The 19434-nt window shown below is 42.5% G+C and overlaps 1 protein-coding gene across 1 annotated transcript in view; it reads right to left on the bottom strand.

The window, feature by feature from the left end:
• Adgrv1 (adhesion G protein-coupled receptor V1) overlaps positions 1-19434 on the bottom strand; it is a 532771-nt gene that overhangs the window by 348340 nt on the left and 164997 nt on the right. The window contains exons 59-68 of the mRNA XM_075976408.1: positions 17693-17857; positions 13389-13506; positions 10885-11005; positions 8895-9033; positions 8458-8643; positions 7957-8189; positions 5722-5870; positions 3189-3384; positions 2408-2627; positions 475-711 (exon numbers count right to left, since the gene is read on the bottom strand). Coding sequence (XP_075832523.1) covers positions 475-711; positions 2408-2627; positions 3189-3384; positions 5722-5870; positions 7957-8189; positions 8458-8643; positions 8895-9033; positions 10885-11005; positions 13389-13506; positions 17693-17857 — 1764 coding nt within the window. The remainder of the gene's footprint in view (positions 1-474; positions 712-2407; positions 2628-3188; positions 3385-5721; positions 5871-7956; positions 8190-8457; positions 8644-8894; positions 9034-10884; positions 11006-13388; positions 13507-17692; positions 17858-19434) is intronic.

The following is a 19434-nucleotide window of genomic DNA, read 5'->3' as shown; positions in this document are numbered from 1 at the left end:
CTAATATTATAAAATAAGCAATTTAGCATTCTATTAAAATCTCAACAAAAATTATCAATAATGAAGCTATCGTGTAATTAACTAGTATAAAAATGAGAATATTTGACTCATGAAAATTACTAAAATTTTATGTTATTGTTTATTTTGAGACAGGGTCAGTTGTATACCAGGCTGGCTCCAAACTCACTATGTAGCAGAGGCTAACCCTGAATTTCTGATCCTCCTGCCTCCCCTCCTCAGTCCTGGGAATCTATTATAGGTGTAATCCACCACAGCTGGGCTTTGGAAAGCTAGGCTCAAAGCCTGGGTTTCACACATGCTAGGCACGCAGCATACCAGCTGAGCCACGTCCCCAGCCAGCCCTTCCGAGGGTTCTTGCATTTCTGTTCAGCATTGGCGTGTCTCAAGCCATAGGAACAGCTTATGGTAAAACCATTAGATCCAAACGTTTGTGGCAAAGACACTCAGACTTACTGTTATCGTGACAGCTTTCGCTCTGGGATCTAACCTAGCATTTTTCAAAGGCGTAAGCTGCACTATGAATGTTTCTTCAGCTTCAGTCTCCTCGTGAGGACAAACGGTGACAACGATGGTTCTCACACTGCCGTCTCCCTCCCTGAAAGAGACTGTGCCACTCACAGGATCCTCAATGTCTCCATTCTGCGGCGGTAAGGCTTCTTGAGAATTGGGCCCCATTATCTCCCAGCTCACCTGCAAGGCATGATCAGTGTTAAGCAGGGGATTTGTGCACTATGTGCGCTATTAGAAAAAGCACGCAAAGATGAAACTATTCTAGGACACGCTGGGCTAACTTCTGACTTACCTGAGATGAAAATAATATTTTCAAATAAACACTTGAAAATAGTATCTAGTAATTTGTAATCATTTCAGAAAAACAAAATTGTATTTTAAGTATTTATATTACAAATATACGACATTGGTAAAGTTTAAGAGTCCAACATTGTCCAGCATGTGCTTGGATTCTGCCGATCAGAGCATGGTAGCATAGACACCAAAACTGAAATTTCTGACCTGTAAAGTTTTTTTCTGAAGATGCTTAAATTCTCATTATAAAATGAGTGCAAGTGTTCATCGGTTTGATCAGAAACTATTATTCGGATATAAAATACATGCTTTAGGTTTCTATCCTTCTCATTTGTTTTGTTTTCTTATCCTCTGGAGGAAAAGGACCATGCAGTTCCTTTGGCTTATCACGTTCTGCTCTGCAGCATTGGCCACTCCCTCCCGCTGGAAACCACGCCCCTTCTTTCTTGCTTCCCGCGATGCTTACAGGACTCTGCCCTCCTGGTTTCCCTCCTTACTCCCCAGCCTTCCTGTCTCCGATCCCAGCTCTGCAGTCTTCACAGCTCTAGCTCTATCACAGGCTCGGGCTTCAGTGGCTCCCTACACATAAACCCCTGCCATACCTGGTCATCCCTGGCCACCTAACAACAAGCAGACTCAGTCTCCGTCACCCCTCCATGGCCTTGCCCAGCAGGATCTCAAATCAACATATACAAAGCAGAATTCTTAAATATTCGCCGCAGCCATGAAACTTTATAAGGCTGGCACCACATTCCAGCTGCTTCTGGGAGTCACCCATGATTTCTCTCTTCTTCCTCCTCCATCTTTGACCCAACAACCTGTCCACATCTTGTCATCTCTGTCCCCGTCACTCCTGACTACAGGACAGAAGCCCTAACCACCCTTCCTGCTTGCACACGGCTCCACGGACTTCTTGTCAGCCATAGCTGAGCCACGCAAGTGCAAACAGGGTAGCGCATTCTCTGGTGAAGCCTCCTTAATGCCGTGCTGGCCACACGCGTGATGTCTCAGCCGGGTCCTGCACCAGTCCTAAGTCCTGCGTCATCAGTGACCTGTACACTGTCTGACCCTTTCGTTTAATGCCCAACGACGTGGACTTCTTCCAACAAGTCAGGTTTGCTCCTCTGCAGGATCCTTCATTCCTTTCTCCCAAATCATTACAGACTGGGTAACACAGGTCATTCAGACGGTGTATCCCAACATTACAAGCAGAATTCAACACAATTGTAATTTTAAAAAAAGAGAGGAAAAGAAAAACATCTAGTTTGTGACTATTCAGGTTTATGAGCACTGTGAAAGCAGGGATGACGTCATTTCCAAACACATTCTCTTCCTGTTAGACTGACTGATGATTATCACAGTCGTTTATGTGCTTCCTCATTTGCTGCTAAGAGTCCCTGAGAACAGATTACTGCTTCTACACTTCTACAGACTTCATCAGGCTCAGGAGCCACTCAACACTTTACCGTAATTAGCAAATACTACAAATAAATAAACAAACAAACATCTGGGGAATAAGAAGATCCAACGTCATAGATTAAACATCAGAATTACTTTAACATCAGAGAAAGAATGCCCCTACCTGACTCTCCCCCAAGAGTCCTCCAGTCCGCTGCAGTACCAAGTGTAAAAACATCGTGGAGTTGGGGTTAGGAATCAAAATTTTGCTTTGGTTGAGAAATCTTATGACACCGAACGGGGAATCACTCTTGGTAATTGTGATTTTGCTCACTAGGTGGCGCCCGAGGATTGCTCCATCAGAAGCTCCAGTGAGCAGAATTTCAAACTGTTCCTCAAATTCGCTACATGGCAAGAAGGAGCAATCTGTGAGTCTAAACATATTAAAACGCCTGAAAAATCCAAATAGCTAGACATTTCCCAAATTGGCCATCCATATTCAAGGCACAACAGGCACACACCAGGAGAAGGGTGCTTAGAAAAAAGCAGACTCAACATGAAGCTCTCAGGACCCAGACATCAGACTTTTAAACTGTGGAAGGATACAGAAACTGGACCCAAAAATGCTGCCACATCCTTATCAGGCTGTGTAAGGAGCAGAAGTTAGGGTTTTTTATCTGAGAAAGACACGAGGTATACAACCACAGTGCCGTCTTCTTTCCTGGTACCCCCTACACTCTCTCTCTCTCTCTCTCTCTCTCTCTCTCTCTCTCTGTCTCTCTCTCTCTGTCTCTCTCTCTCTCTGTCTCTCTCTCTCTGTCTCTCTCTCTCTCTGTCTCTCTCTCTCTCTCTGTCTCTCTCTCTCTCTCTCTCTCTCTCTCTCTCTCTCTCTCTCTCTCTCAAGTGTTGTCAGCAGGAATGCTCGTCATCAGGCCCAGGTACCCACTGCTTCCTCTATGACCAACCTTGCGCTGCCGTTGACGATGGAGACATTTATAAAGCTTAGGTTCTGCCCATGCTGAAAGGTGACTGTGCTGCCGTGCAGTACGTAACCTCCTGGGACAGCAGAGAAGCCCCGGGACATGAAGTCAGCTGACACGTGGCCATACGTTCCACGGAGCCTCAGCACGGGGATCGTGATCACGCGGGCATCTTCCTCCACTGTAACGGAATGTGCAATTAGCCGGGTTACTAGAGAAAGCAAAGGACGCTCGCACGACAGAGCCAGACTGTAGTAGGCAACTCAAAATAATAGTCCAGTGCTCACGCGCATGGTTTTCACAGTTCATAAGTGAAATTAGTGAAACTTTTAAAAATTAGTGAAAGCTTTGTCCCTTTTATCTTTTCATGAAGAATATAGTTTGCCAGATGTTAAGATTTAAAATGACTAATTTTTAAAAATGTAAGCAACCTATGAGCACTCTTTCTCTTCATGCTGTGCACAAAGAAGAAACTCTTGCTTGAGACGGTGGGAGATAAACACAGGGTGTCCATAGAGGGGAGGTAATCTGGATCGCCTCTGCACATTCAGCTGAAATATAAACAGTGCATGTAAGGCAGCCTTACGCTATTTCTATTGTGGGGTATCTTTCACATTTATATTGTGTGTGTGTACATATACATATGTGTGCGTGCGCTAATGTGCACGTGTGTGTGTATATGTGTGTGTGCGTGCGCTAATGTGCATATGTGCATGTGTATATACAGATACATACTTATATTTGCATACATGGCACATGTGTGGTACTCAGAGGCCAGATCCCTTCTTCCTCCAGCTGGGTTTCCAGGTTTGATTTCAGCTTTCAGGCTTGGCAGCAAATGCATTTACCCACTGGGCTATCTTGATATCCCTTGTATGAATATTTTTAAATCTACATATATAAACTATTGTAATGTTGACCAGAGAAAATTGGAAAATACCAATATTCATGTTTGATTTCAATTCCAAAATTCAGATTCAAATTTTAAAAAGTATTTCCTAGCAAAAATTCCTCCCCGAAGCAGTAAATTATTGAGAAATGGGCAAATAGAAAAAAATCGTATTTATTTCTTAATGCAAACAAGCAACATCACTTTATCAGTAATGGGTTGAAACTCACAAAATAGTTTAAGTAATAAGCCACGGCTTATCCAAAAAGTCCAGAGAAAGCATGCAGGAGGGGGTTCTGTTCAGGGTTTAAGACAGCTAGACAAGGAGTCTGAGGAGAGGCGATGGAGCCCATGAACGATTTGCAAAAACGAGGTAATACGTTTATTTTTAAATTATGTATATTTTTTAATTTTTGTTTAGACAGGGTTCGCTGTGTAGCTCTGGCTGTCCTAGAATTTGCTCTGTAGACCAGGCTGGTCTTGGACTCACAGAGATCCGCCTGCCTCTGCCTCCTGAGTGCCAGATTAAAGGCGTGCGCCACCACCCACCTTACTTCTAAATGATATTTACATTTTGCCATTGAACAGAAGCGTATTCTAGAAAGGTAGTCCTCTCTTTCTGCCCAGAAAGGAATGTAACCAAGCATTTTATGTCCTGATAGCACATAAGGGAACTGCGGCCCTGGGCAAGCCTGAGAGAGGGGCTGAAGCCTTGACCAGGCCTAGGTCTGATCTGCAGCTACAGCACAGGAGAATGCTCATTTCGATGGTGATATTCACCAGAGAGTAAGTAGACACTAAGCTATGATCATACCAAATTAATTTACATAAACATGAAAGTTTTTCTTTTTTAAAAACTAGATTTATTTAATTTTTATTCATGTAAATGTGTCTTTGAATATGCAAGGCCAGAAGAGGGCATCAGATCCCCTAGAGCTGGAGTTCCTGGCAGTTTTGAGCAGCCAGATGTGGATGTGGGAAACCAAACTCCAGTGTTTTGCGAGAGTGGCGTGTAGTTTGGTTTTTGGGAAGAGAGAATATTAATTGAAAAGATAGCTCCATAAGACTGGCCTGTAGGCAAACCTGTGGGGTGCTATCTTAATTAATGATACATATGTGAGACCCAAGCATGAGTGAGGTCACCCCTGGGCAAGGGAGTCCCAGATGGGATAAGAAAGCAAACTGAGCAAGCCAGGAGGATGGTCAGCAGGCAGTGTCCCCCACGGCTTCGGGATCAGCTCCCCATTCCAGGTTCCTGCCTTGAGTTCCCTCCCAGACTCCTGGATGATGGACTGCAGCCAGAAGATGCCGTAAACCCTTTCCTCCTCAAGCTGCTCTGGCCAGGGGGCTTTATCTTGGCAATAGAAATCCAGCTAAGACAGGCATCAAGCAGCCTTAACCACTGAGTCATCTTTCCAGCCCCTTAACGATGCTATAAACAGACATATTTGAATCATCCTTGAAGTTTAAACACCAATTATTCTCCTAGCAAAATACAGAGATGCAAGACTCCCTAAAAGTAACTGAAAATAATTTTTAATGTAGGGATATTTTGTGATCATACAAAAGAGTACATATAAAAACTCAGAGAGAATGCTGTGATCATTAGGACCAGCCGAGTAAGCTTACCTGAGATGGCCGTGTACTTCGGGTCAAATTCAATGACGCCCTCCACATTATCATTTTCCATGATTATGATCTGAACAATGGAGACGTTTCCAATTACAGGAGGCTGATCTAGCTGAAGTCCAGTCTCTTGGATGGTAAAATCATAGCCTCTTCCAGAGTCATAGGAAACAAAATGAAAACATAACAAGATAACAAGCATGCGCATGTGTACCATGAATATAGCGGTCTTTCTAGCTCCTATACCTAGTGCAGTACTGCACAGTGAAATCACGGCCTTACGCATGCTAGGCAAATGCTCTACCCCAGAGCTGGAACGAACTTAAGCTGTCTGGTGTGAAGCAAGGTTTTTATGTGGCTCCCAAGTATCGGCGCTTACATAAAATAAAGGCTAGTATAAAATTACAAGTTTGGGCAAAATAAAAATAATAAGGCTACAAGGCAATGCAATTAATTATAATCAATATCTTCCAATCCAGTCCTCAGCTTATTTGAATAACAACAACCTATTTGTGCAAAAGACTCAGACTGATGTCACTCCCATCAACGAGCTTGGACTTCCAGGTCCTTATGGCATTTCAATTCCTGAAGTGAAAGAATTTTTTAAAAAATACATGACAGTTCCAATCCTTCCTTCAATTCCCAAATTTTTAGGTGGTGCTCATAGGTTCATCTTATACTGAAATATTGAGATCTGCTAAATACGATCGCCGGCGAAGCGAACTTAGAGCAGCACACGCTGAAACACTAAATGGGAGGAGTAACTGCGCTCCTCGGCACCAGATCTGCCGTGGACTGCCTGGACAACAGAAGTCCCACCAAAGCACCAGTTGTCTACCGAGAGGCAGTACAGGAAGTGCACCGTATTCTACTGCCCCCTTCGTGTCAAAGGAAGCCTAGTAATTATCGGCAAGCAAAGACTGTTTCCCACAATTCACATGGAAATTTATCTCTGAAAGAGTAGTCAAGATAGCAAAATCTCTAAGTCCTAGCTCATCAAAGTCGCAAACACGCTGGCCCAGGTGGGGAGCTGCTCTTTCCACACTGCCTTCAGGGAAGCAAGACTGAGCAAGGGAAGGGACTGAATTCCCACTGCCAGGCACTGAATCATTTCTTGAAGATGGAAGACTTAGCTCTCTAAGGCTAAGAATGCACACTCTGCATATGCTTCTGAGTGAAATACTGAGTTGTGAAAATTTATATGTGCACTGGCTGGTTTGTGTGTCAACCTGACCCAAGCTAGAGTCATCAGAGAAGAAGGAGCCTCAGCTGAGGAAATGCCTCCATGAGATCCAGCTATAAAGTATTTTCTCACTTAGTGATCAATGGGGAGGGCCCAGGCCATGTGAGTGGTGCCATGCCTGGGCTGGTGGTCCTGAATTCTGTAAGAAGGAAGACTGAGCAAGTCATGAGGAGCAAGCCCTCCATGGCCACCGCTTCAGCTCCTGCCTTTTGGTTCCAGACCTGTTTAGCACCTGTCCTGACTTCCTTCAATGATAAACAGTAATATGGTCATATAAGATAAATAAACCCTCTTCTCCCCAACTTGCCTTTTTGGTCATGGTATTTCGTTGCAGTTATAGGAACTTGAAGACAGTATGTAACTAATGGATATATATTCTAATCCATAAGAAAACTTCCAGTCTTCTCTGAATTCATGCATTGTTCTAGGAAAAGGTCCCCTCCTGGGCCCTTTGTAGACTGAACAGGGATGACTGAGTCAACCAGAGCAGTTCACTGTGTTAGTCATGTCTCCTACTTTGTCAATTAAGCCAGCTTCGGAGAAGACACAAGCCTCAATATGATGAATTTTGATTCTTTATTGAAAACATGCTGCACAAGTTTTGTCAACTACCATTCGATTTTTTTCCCCAGTTTAAACTGCTATTGGGCAAGGATCGATCTCATTGACCCACCGGGAAGGCAGCAGAGACTTTGGTATACCAAAGACATCTGCTTCCCACTCCACTCGTTCAGGGGTCCAGAAGGGCCACCCCAGATGAGCGCTGCCCTGGAAAACAGCTGGGCTAATGCCACAGGAGCTGAGATGCCCCAGCAATTCCCTGGCTTTGCCGGACAAAGGCACAGAACAGGAACATGCTCTCTCAGCATGGAGGTAGGGGAGTAAAGTCCAGAAAATTAGGAAAGTTGCAGTCTGTCTTAATTTCTCTGTTCAGTCCTGGCCCAATGTCTTTCCCCCCTTGCTTTCTCCTCACGCCCCCATTTCCTTTCCTTTACCTTCCCTGGAGGTCCACTTTTGTAAGGGAGAGAGCAAACTCCTCCGGGCCTTCAGCAAGGTCGTCGTCAAGGATTTCAACATGCAGACTTTTCGCCGTCTCTCTGGCTTCGAAGAGGAGCTCCCCTGATGCGGGAACGAAGTCCCAGCCTGCCTTGGCCGTGTGGCTATCAGTCTCATGCCAGACTCGCACGCGTCCGAAAGAGCCACCGGAGCGGACAACTGTGACATTAACCTGGAAGAAAATCGCTTACCTGTTTAATTTGAGTGTTTAATCCACTGAACAAATCATCTCTAATTAAAGATTCTTTTTACTGGGATTATGCTGGAATTAAATTTAACTCTATACATTTATAGAAATTACATGTTATAATAATGATATCAGAAAGAAATTAATCCATTGGGGGAAAGCTTTAGAAAAGAAACATCAAAAGCATTTTGATGTCTGCTCAGCACACTACAAACAAAAGGAGCAGTAAGAGCTGAAGCTGCCAGCGCCATACCCTCTGCGCTGCTTCTGAGACTCGAAGCTGCTCATGTGAAAATGAGAACCGGCCATAAGGGTCATCACTGGCCACCATGGTGACACTGGCGGTGACGCTGGATTCATTCAGTGCCCCACCCTCACTGACTCCAGTCAGCTGAAACTCATAGGAACACTTCTCCTCAGGGATGTCGTCATTCAGAGCCTGGGGAAGTTACAAAAACAAAAAAAAGGCATAATGTAAGGAAGTGTCCTATCCACAGAAACAGCCACGGACTCTGTAACCTCCCTCCGATTCTACACATACACACACACAAACACACACACACACTCATGCACACACACAAACACACACACACACTCATGCACACACACAAACACACACACACATACACACACACACACGCACACACACACACACGCACGCGGGCTAACAGATGGCAGTCACACTGGTACCTGAATGACTACGGTAGCCTCAGACTGTCCGTCCTGCATTGTTAGCTGTCCTGACGTTTCAGCAAACTCCCCCAAGGAAGGAGGAACTAGCCTCCAGTACACCGTGATCTCCCCTGAGACCCCTGGGCCACGAACAAGGCTACAATACATGGATATACATTTAGTACATTTTTAACTCATGGTATTCCCTAAATATTTTCTGTGCCTTTCAACCAATTTTCACTCATCTCAAGAATACCATGCTTTTAAATAACCTTGCCGATCAATTGTAAACCAGGCAAAAGTCTTAGAATTCCAAGGGAGAAATGTTATAATCCCTAAACTAGCATATGTCTACATCGACAAAAATGAACACTAAACCTGAAGGTTTAAAGAAACAAAAATCAGCATTTATGAATTTTGTTTCACATCCACATCGACTAGGAGAAGAAGCCTAACAGGTCCTCTGAAGAACAGAAACACCTGAGCAGCCGCATGGAAAGGAGGAAGTCCAGACCAGGTATGGACTTCAGACAGCAGCATAAGAAAATCTCCGGCCCAGCCCAGCTACTGCACTGGTAACTGCTGCTTCGTTTCTCGGAAGAAAATGTGGAGTCGAGCCTGCCCCAGTGACACTGACTCAGTTGTGAGGTGGACTTAGAAGCAGGCGCTCTTAAGCCTTTTGCTGGAAGTGACTTTCTGTTAATTTATTAGCTGGAAATGCAACCAAATCTTTTACGTAGACCTGTTGGCTAATCATCTTTTTCAATGTGGAAAATTTTAGTAACTCCCCTCATTTTTGTGTGAGCATAAAATTGTTGTGAAATTAGTGAACTATTTTTTAATACTGTTTTCATTTATTTTACACGCCAACCCCAATTTCCTTTCCCCCACCTCCCATCTACCAACCCCCCACTACTCCTCCTTGGCCTCCTTTCTGAAAGGGCAGGCCTCCCACGGGTTGACCAGGAGTCTTAATGAATTAGCAGCTTAATGATGCTATGTGCTGAATTTCTAGGTTTTCCATCCACAAAACTTTTCCACTTACAATCGTTAACTTTTTAATGTTTAATATCTGTATACAACATATGTTATATCTTGGTACTGTCAAACTAATTCATACCCTTAGAACTTGCTAGCAGGAGAAGACTGCACCTTGGTGCTCTTCCTGACTAAAAAAGAAGGGTTTTAAAACTTGTAGCTATGCTATGCTATATTGAAAACTTAAGTTTACATTTTTTTTTGCTTAAGTCAGTTTTTGCTGCTAAATTCATCAAATGTTTTTCTCTGTAACAATTACTTAAATTAGCTTATCTTCTTTTCACCTCAAGAATACATGAAGCAAACCTTTTGATCAATAAATATATATGTTTACTCCTGAAATAAATGCAATTTTGCTTTGATTTACCATACTTTTCTACATTTGGGAATTTTTGGATGCAGGATCTCACACTATGCAGCCCTATGTGCCCTGGACTTTGCTATGTAGACCAGGCTGGCCTCAGATCACAGACAGCTGCCGAGAATTGGGATAAAAGCTCTATACTGTGTAGTGCATACGGAGGGAGTGACTCAGCGTGGATGCAGTGCCCGATGAGGCTGCCGATTTTATCCCCGTGGGTGCTCCTGGCTGTGGGCTGTGCAGTTCATCCCTAAAAGAACAAGACTACTTGTGTTCTAGCTACAAGACAGCTTGGGTAGAGATTTTAATTTTGGCTTGAGGGTTGTTCTATTCTCCACACAATTCTTACCAGGACATAATGTGGTAATGAGTATTATGCATGCTTGAGAATGGTGATCAAGGCAGTGTTCTTAATCTTCCTAATGATGTGACCTTTAACACAGTTCTTCATATGTGGTGAATTCCCAACAGTAAAATAATTTTGTTGCTACTTCATAACTGTAATTTTGCTACTGTTTTGATTGTAATGTAAATATCTGTTATGTGGGCTGAGATCCCTTGCTCTAGGCTAATTAAATTAAATAAAGAAAAAGTTCCTAAAATCCTCACCTGATGAAGGCAGTGCCATTATATGTTGCTGAGGGTTCCCCAATCATGACGTGTCTAGATGATGAAGCAATCCCCACTTCTGATGCGGCGTTATCTCCTCGAATGATTATCGATGCACTGCCTAAGTTAGATCATATAGTCCATTTTGATGCAAACATGTAAATGCACACACACACACACACACACACCAATTAAACTAAGATGGCAATACCAGCAGGTTTGCTCTGATAGCCACCTTTCACTAGGAGGGTTGAAAGGCACACGGAGGCACTGGAGCATCTGAAGAGTTTCCCATGATCACACTTGCAGAAACAGCCAGCAGACACTTGGCAAAAGCCCCACTCTCTGGATAAGCAAGCTCTCCTCTACCGCATGCCTGAACTGCTCCTACAGTGTTCACCCTACTGCTTTGGCTGTGTGGCCTTGTCAGTGGGATTCTTGAGGGCCCTTTCTTAACTTTTAATTTCCTGACTACTAGTCAAGAAGCTGATCACTTACAATTATTGAAATGTCAATTAAATCATCTAATAATTTGAGAATATATATAACAACTTAACCGTACTTTGATGGGGATTATTTCCAGGAGCACACACTGGAATTTCATAGGAAACAAAACCAAAAACATGAACAGATTATTGCGCATTTGCATTCCTTGCAATGGCTTAATGAAACCAAGGGTGCTTTGTCATCTGTAAGTACGCTGCAATGGGACAGACACACATAGGCTTTGTTATGCTGATTTCGGGTGTACCCTGCTGCAGTGGGACAGACACACATAGGCTTTGTTATGCTGATTCCGGGTGTACCCTGCTGCAATGGGACAGACACACATAGGCTTTGTTATGCTGATTCCGGGTGTACCCTGCTGCAGTGGGACAGACACACATAGGCTTTGTTATGCTGATTCCGGGTGTACCCTGCTGCAGTGGGACAGACACACATAAGCTTTGTTATGCTGATTCCGGGTGTACTCTGCTGCAATGGAACAGACACACATAGGCTTTGTTATGCTGATTCCGGTGTACCCTGCTGCAATGGGACAGACACACATAGGCTTTGTTATGCTGATTCCGGGTGTACCCTGCTGCAATGGGACAGACACACATAGGCTTTGTTATGCTGATTCCGGGTGTACCCTGCCCCATGGATATATTCCTACTTTGTGCAGAGTCATCCTGTGCAACACCAGCCCTGTCACTCTCATGAGATGTCACTGACCTAGTTTAAAACTTATGCAGGATATGGTGTCTCGATAGGACTATTTCACAGGTTGCCCAATACCATGGACTAAAATGCAGGAAGAGTAACCAACTACCTTAGTGTTATATACACTTCTGAGAACGACCCTGGGCACAGCACCCACTGGCAGTCTCAGAGACTTGTTTAGCATGAGTCTCAATGTTATAAAAGGACCGTAGAACAATCATTTCTATTTTAGAACTTCTCATCCTTTCTGTTGTTATATTATTCATAGCAAAATGAAATAATTAAAGACTTGTCTTTCCTATAAAGATCTAAGAACATGGATACCTGTTTACGAAAATTTTAAATGGTCAAGTGATTAATTTTAGATAGAAATAGATATATAAGCTATAATAATCACACTTCATGTGGTTTTTAAATTATGCACTATATGATTACTATAAAGACATAAAATAATAATTCTTGGGGCTAGGCACATGGCTCAGCATTTAAGAGAGTATGTAGCGTTTTTACTGAAGACCTGAGTTCAGCTCACAACTCTTGTAGGGCAGCTCATAACTCAAAGTAACAGAAGCCCTGGTGAGATCAGTTCTTCTGCCCTGCATACACACTTCACTCCCATGCACATACCCACATGAACACACACACAATTTTCAACTTAAAAATTAATTATTCTTTATTTTGATGTAATGAAAAGATTTTTGCTGGTGTAGGTGGTCCTTCTGTCTATGTGTTGCTTTCATTGGTTGCATAAAGAAATTGCCTTGGCCTTTTGATAGGCCAAGACACTACTCATTCAATACTAACTATTCAACGGCTCACTACTGTTTAATCATTTAGTGCTCATATTTCATTATATTAACAATACTATAATGAACAGCTTTACATTAAAACAAACATAAAATCCCTAAGTATATGATGTTTGATCATATACTGTATAAATTGAAAGTATTCTATTACAATTTTAATTTAATTTTATTTATTTATTTTGATTTTTTTTTGGTTTTTTGAGACAGGGTTTCTCTGTGGCTTTTGGAGCCTGTCCTGGAACTAGCTCTGTAGATCAGGCTGGTCTCCAACTCACAGATATCCGCCTGCCTCTGCCTCCCGAGTGCTGGGATTAAAGGCATGCACCACCATCGCACGCCTTTTTAATTTTAAGAACTTTGCCTATAAGACAGATAAATATATACTTACATTAAAGTACGCTTTTAAAAATTACAAAACCCAGCACTGCCTATCTTTGTAACTACTGGTTTTTGGATACATTTAATTTAGAAAATTATGTGAATTTTTCCTACCTTTGATTGGAGATATTTCTATCTCATCAGTTCCTGTCAGCTCAATGGTGAAGCGCCTATCCTCCTTCAGTGTGCTGTCTTGAAGGGTACGCAACGCAATGACCTTTTGGTATTCATTCTATAGCATTTAAATTAGAGGAAACAGTTTCAAAAAATAGTAACGAAATCAAATTTTGAATGTTCTCATTAGAAAAATAATATTTACGCACATAAACTGTGTAAGAGCCCATTTTGTCACCTATAATTCGGAATTCTATGCAGGAAGAACTGCAATGTAAAAATTATCTTAACTACAAATTTTATTTTAGTTTCTTGAAAAGAAAAGTGAGAAAAAATTAACTCTTAAGTTTATTGAAAAATTTCCATCATTGAAAACCCAAACTTGTAGAGCTAACTGTTCCCATCCCAAAGAGACCAAGGCCACAGGGCTGATACACACAAGACACCGTGCCCTGCACTCAAGGGAGAGATCATTCCCTTGCACAGTTCTTGGGATGTCTGCTGCCCACAGCCCTGGCTTCCCCAGTGGTCGTTTTGGTGGTGCCTTCCTGGTTGGCAATCCTGCATGAAAGTCACAGCAGGAGACTCTGGAGTCTCTCTGGAAGCCCAGTGCTTCCTTACAGGTCATCATTTATCTGTTTCCACGTACCTCTTGTTTCTTACTGAACATATTCCCGGATATTTTACATTTTCCTGATAGGAATTTTTATCTTTAACGTTGTCACAAATATACTAACTTTATGTATCAATGATATCCCTACTGGAGAGCACATAGCTCTTCTTTTTTATATTCTGCTTGTCTCTCTTTAACTCTCCTTTGAGGCCTGCCTTCCACTTTGTTAGATGACTCTCCACCTCTTAAGTTGCCCTGTGGTACCTCATGCTGCTGTAGCCATCTGTGTTTCCCCCTGTGTTTCCCTCTGTGGAGCCCATTTATCCTTGGATTATTACGGAGGCTCCACTGTTTGCATGGGCGCATTCATGTTCATCTAACTGCTAGCTTACTTACTACTTTAATAAATACCACCACAGGTATTCTTGCACACCCTTATCTGTGCATTCAGATGTTTCTCTGAGGTGCCCCAGACACTGTCCATCCTTAGACAGTAAGTTTGTCTGTTCTCCAAAACTCATTTGCAGTCTCAAATCGACTTTGGGGTACTTTTTGGTTGTTACTAGATATATGACTGTTATTTGAAACCTAGAGTTGCTTTAACATGTTTTTGTGTTAAATAAGAACCACAGCTCACACCTGAGTGCAGTTAATGTCGCACACATATGGCATTTGCTGTTCATGTTGTGTAACTGCCTTCCTGATGCTCAAAACAAAAGATCACAGCGCTACAATGGGACTCACTTTAAACAGAGAAATTATGAATCCACAGATGAGGAAAATGACTTTAAACATATTCTATGAAGAGGACATTTGTTTGCGTCATGAGGTGGAAATGACTCCATTCTGTCTTCCCTCAGCAAGAGTGCACAGGATATAAAACTGAATTTTCTATCACTCTGCCTGTGTCAGCAAATGACTGTGAAAACATCAGGCTTGCTGACCAAGGAATACGAATCCGCAAATGCAGAAGTACTAACAACGCTTTCGTGAATCATAAGAATCTACGATATTCTGTGTACTCACACTGCCTTCTAGGAAACCTGGAAGGCAACTTTTCATGTCACAGAGTCTCCAGTTCTCAATAGAATTAAAAGCCAGTAAGAGGAGAGACAGGCGGACACTCCAGCAGTTACACATTGTTATAACTGATAACAACGGCTCTGGCACGAAAAGCCAATGGGGAAGATGAGGTCAGAAAACCTCTACTAGGGATTCAAAATTTACTTAAGTACAAAGTTTCTTAAAAAAACAAAACAAAACAAATCTCACCTAACCCCTCAAAAAATTCTCCTTAATTCAATCAAGAATTTTCAAAGATGTTTGATATTTGATTTTATATCCTTTCAGGGCAAAGATTCCCATGAATTTTTATTATTTATATTCTACACAAAAGCTCTATGGGAGCAGCAGCTTGGGGATGACCACTGTAGGTGATTTCAGAGAGGCAGAAATACAAACTATTACTGGCTTTGCAACTTCAAAGTTATTAAATCTTAAGCACACAATGGAGGGAAAATGGGTCTCGCTACATTGAGAGGAAACGGCCATTTTCATTAACTCTTTGTAAATATCATCTATTTTATTAAGTACTTCGAAGTCTCAGGATATCAGCCTGCTCACAAAGAATATTTCCCATAGTCCTTAGGACTTGCCTGGTCAAACATTGCTGCTCTCATTTTGTACTTTGAGAACCAAATGTGATCAACATTAACAAATTTACTTAGCTCCACACAGTGCTCAATAGTAGGAAGAAGATTGCAGTTAGTCTCACTAGATGTAAAATTTGCCTGTGGTTCCTTCCTATATTACAAGAGAAGCATAGCTAAAAGGAAATCTGTCATAGCACAAAAGCAGGCAGGAAAGAACTTCAGAGAATACAGCACACAGCAAGTGGTGAGAACGGAAGGACAGATATTAATCTCTGAACTCCCAAAGCCATGACGGTACAAAGAGGTTGTAGAAGTGGGGAGGGTTAGCAGTAAATGCTGAACAACACGATGCATTCACCCAAGATTTTGTTGCTGTTTTTGTTTTGTTCTGTTTTTTTGAGATAGGGTTTGTCTGTGTAGCCTTGGCTGTCCTAGAACTCATGCTGTAGACCAGATCACACTCAAATTCACAGAGATCTGCCTGCATCAGCCTCCCAAGTACTGGGATTAAAGGTGTTTGCAACCACCACCCAGCTTTAATCAAGGTTTAAATGCAATTTGGTTAGCATGGAAAGTAAATGTTTAATTTAAATTGTAATATACAGCAACAACTTACAGAACAGATGCTGAGCATAAATTTCGTGTGTGGAAGAAGGTACATATGCTTTGAAAGAAACTATCAATAGCGGTCGTCACAAGAGGAGTGGAGGGATTTTGCTTCTTTTCCATCCCTCTGAACTTCTGCAGTTCATACCAAGAGCACGTAGCCATTTGTTTGTTTTACTTAATAAAAACATAAACATGGAAGAGACTCTGAGCTGGACTGACAGTGGGCTGATTGGGTAAGATGTTCCTTCTTCAAGTGTGTAGACACCACAGGGGCACAAATGAACAAGAGACTAAGATGACGGTAGTGAGGGGGCACCACTGCACCCCAGGACTTCGAGGCTTCCCACGAGAACACAGTGGGAGAGGGCACCACTGCACCCCAGGACTTCGAGGCTTCCCACGAGAACACAGTGGGAGGGGGCACCACTGCACCCCAGGACTTAGGGGCTTCCCATGAGATACAGGCAAGACTTCATATTTTTCTAGAAGCTCTCACATAATTAAAAAAAATACATTCTCTGTAAACTTGGATTCATCATAATAGCTCTATATACTACACATGACTATAGGTGATTGACAATCTTAAAGATGAGACTGCAAAACCAATTCTCATCCACATGAAGCTGCACACTGTGAAGTGGAGGCAGAGAACTGATGGGAAAGGGAAGGAGCTGTCGAGAGCAGCACATCCAAAGGTTGACACTGCAAGAGAGAACCTGGGTGCTCTTTTCAGAGGCACAGGGGTGCGAGGGTAGCAGGAGCGGGCAGAAGGCAAAGATGACTAATGAGAAGAAGGACAGCCGTGCCAAGAGCAGAGACAGTCCTCCTGAGTGTGTCCTACCTCACATCTCTGCGGTGGATGCCTGAGGCGGTATCTCAATCGTGTTATCAAAGTGTCAACGGCTTTCAAAATGTAAGTCTGTAAGTTTGAGATTCTCTTTCACATTATGTGACTATGGCGTGCATTTAACACGTTGGCTAGATGTTTGTAGATTTGACATTGTCTTAAAGATTTGCACTATCAATGTTTTGACTCATTGTGAAAGTTCTTCACACTTAGGATGGTAAAAATGCAAATTCAAAAGTAAACAGAAAATCCGACTCAGTGATAAAATGTATGTAATGGCCGCAGAAAGGTTGGCATTAGGAATGACGCACTGATGTTTGGGTGGTCTGGGTGACTCGAGCTGTTCAGGCAGTAGGGGAATGTGAAAGATGCTTGGGACTGTGTTACAGAGACGGGGTCTGAATCTGCAATCAGATACCCTCCTTCCTCCCCTCTCCCTCTTTCCTTTTCTCCTCCCACTTCCTCTCTGTGCACATGAATTAAAGAAAACAGAAATAATATTGAACACTAGCATGTGAATTCCTAAACTACACTAGTCTGTGAAAAAGAAGAAAAAGTTACAGGAAATGGAGCCTGACTGTACCTCATCAAAGAGAAGTGTCCCGTTCCAAGGACTGAGAGCATTTTTGGCCTTCTCTTCTAGAGCCCAGTGAATGGAGACAGCTCCTTTCCCTCCTGGGGACCGGATGACTGTCAGTGTCACATATGAATCCGGGTCATCGGACAAAAGGGATTCATCAACCGTTACCTGAAAAAAATAAAATCCAGTAAGGTGAACACATAAAAAAATGGAAGAGATAATCCATTGTTTGTGATCAATGTAGTTTTGAATTTAAAATTCTATTCATGATGTACCAACAGGTGGCAGGGAAAAGGCTTCTTCCAGACCCACTTCTCTACTTTCCTAGACATTAGGCGACTTGATATTTCAAATTTCTCTTGCAATTAGGTGCAGCAAAGCGACTGCATTGTCAATAGGATATTGGTAGAAGAGATTGTAGCTGCTAGTCCACTCAAACTGCCCCACAATCCTCCACATCTGCTCTTTTCCCATGTGTAGGAAAACAGAGAAGATGCCCCGAGCCTTTAAAAAGCTAGTAAGCAGAGATGGGAGGAACCCTATGCCTGGGGTGCCACTTGGAGCAAAGGGGTCCACAGCTATCAGAAAAATAGGCACACTACTGTGAAACTCTTGCATAAAGAGGCAAACACTTATAATAAATAAGCTGAGATTTGGGGACTCTTTGTTATAGCATATAGGTTTCCCAAATAATGCAGTTATAGACTATCTTCTGAATGGTCAGTCTTTTACCATCTTTGGTCATTGAAATTTTTATTTAGTTGGTTGGCTCTATCGGAAGAGAAGGTATTTTAAAAGCAATTTTGATTGGAGGGATGGAGAGAGAGTCCAAATTAATAAAATAGTTTTGAACATATAGTCTCTCCCTCTTTCTCCCTCTCCCCCCCTCTCTCATTCTTTAGATTTTTTGAGTGTTCACTGTGCACGAGTGTGTGCATTCCTGTGTGTGAAAGCAGGTGTACGTGTCCCACTGTGCAGCACAGCAGTCAGAGTACACCCTGGGCACTGGTCCTGGCCTTCCACCTTGCTTGGGACAGGCTCTCTCTGTTGCTCTGCCACTGCATACACCAGGCTGGCTAACCAACAGACTTCCAGGACTTTTCTGCACACACCTCCACCTCTCCATGTGTTGTGATTTGAATGAGAATGGACCCTATAGGCTCATATATTTAAATATCTGGTCCCTAGTTAGTGGAACTGTTTGAGGAAGGATGAGGAGGTGTGGTCTTTTCAGAGAAGATATGTCACTGGGAGGTTGGCTTTGAGGTTTCAAAACCTCATGCCAGGACCGGTCTCTATTTCTCTACCTCCAGCTTGTGAATTAGATATAAGCTCTCAGAAGCACCATGCCTGTCTGCCTGCTACCTCATTACCACCGTGATGGGCAGGGACTCATCCTTGGGAATTACAAGCAAGTCTCCAACTTTTCTAAGTTTTGTTTTGTTTTTTTGCTTTTTCTTCTTTTCCTATTTTTGGTTTTGTTTTTTGTTTGTTTGTTTTGGTCATGGTGTCTCTTATCAGCTACAGAAAAATTAATAAGACACCATGACAGTACTGGGATTATAAATGTTTCTACTACAGATTTGACTTTTATGTACTCTTGGCATTTGAATTCGGAGCCCTCCTTGACTCTTCTCCTGAGCCACCTTCCCCCTTATTATAGAAAACTCACTATATGAATTTCCTAGCAGTAGAATTTCTTATTCTTAAGTTCTTATTAAAAGATCTGGTATGAGTGAATTATG

This window comes from Microtus pennsylvanicus, chromosome 6, assembly GCF_037038515.1.
Source record: "Microtus pennsylvanicus isolate mMicPen1 chromosome 6, mMicPen1.hap1, whole genome shotgun sequence".
NCBI lineage: Eukaryota > Metazoa > Chordata > Mammalia > Rodentia > Cricetidae > Microtus > Microtus pennsylvanicus.
Note: the sequence above shows the minus strand (reverse complement) of the source record. Positions and strands in the feature narration are given on the sequence as shown.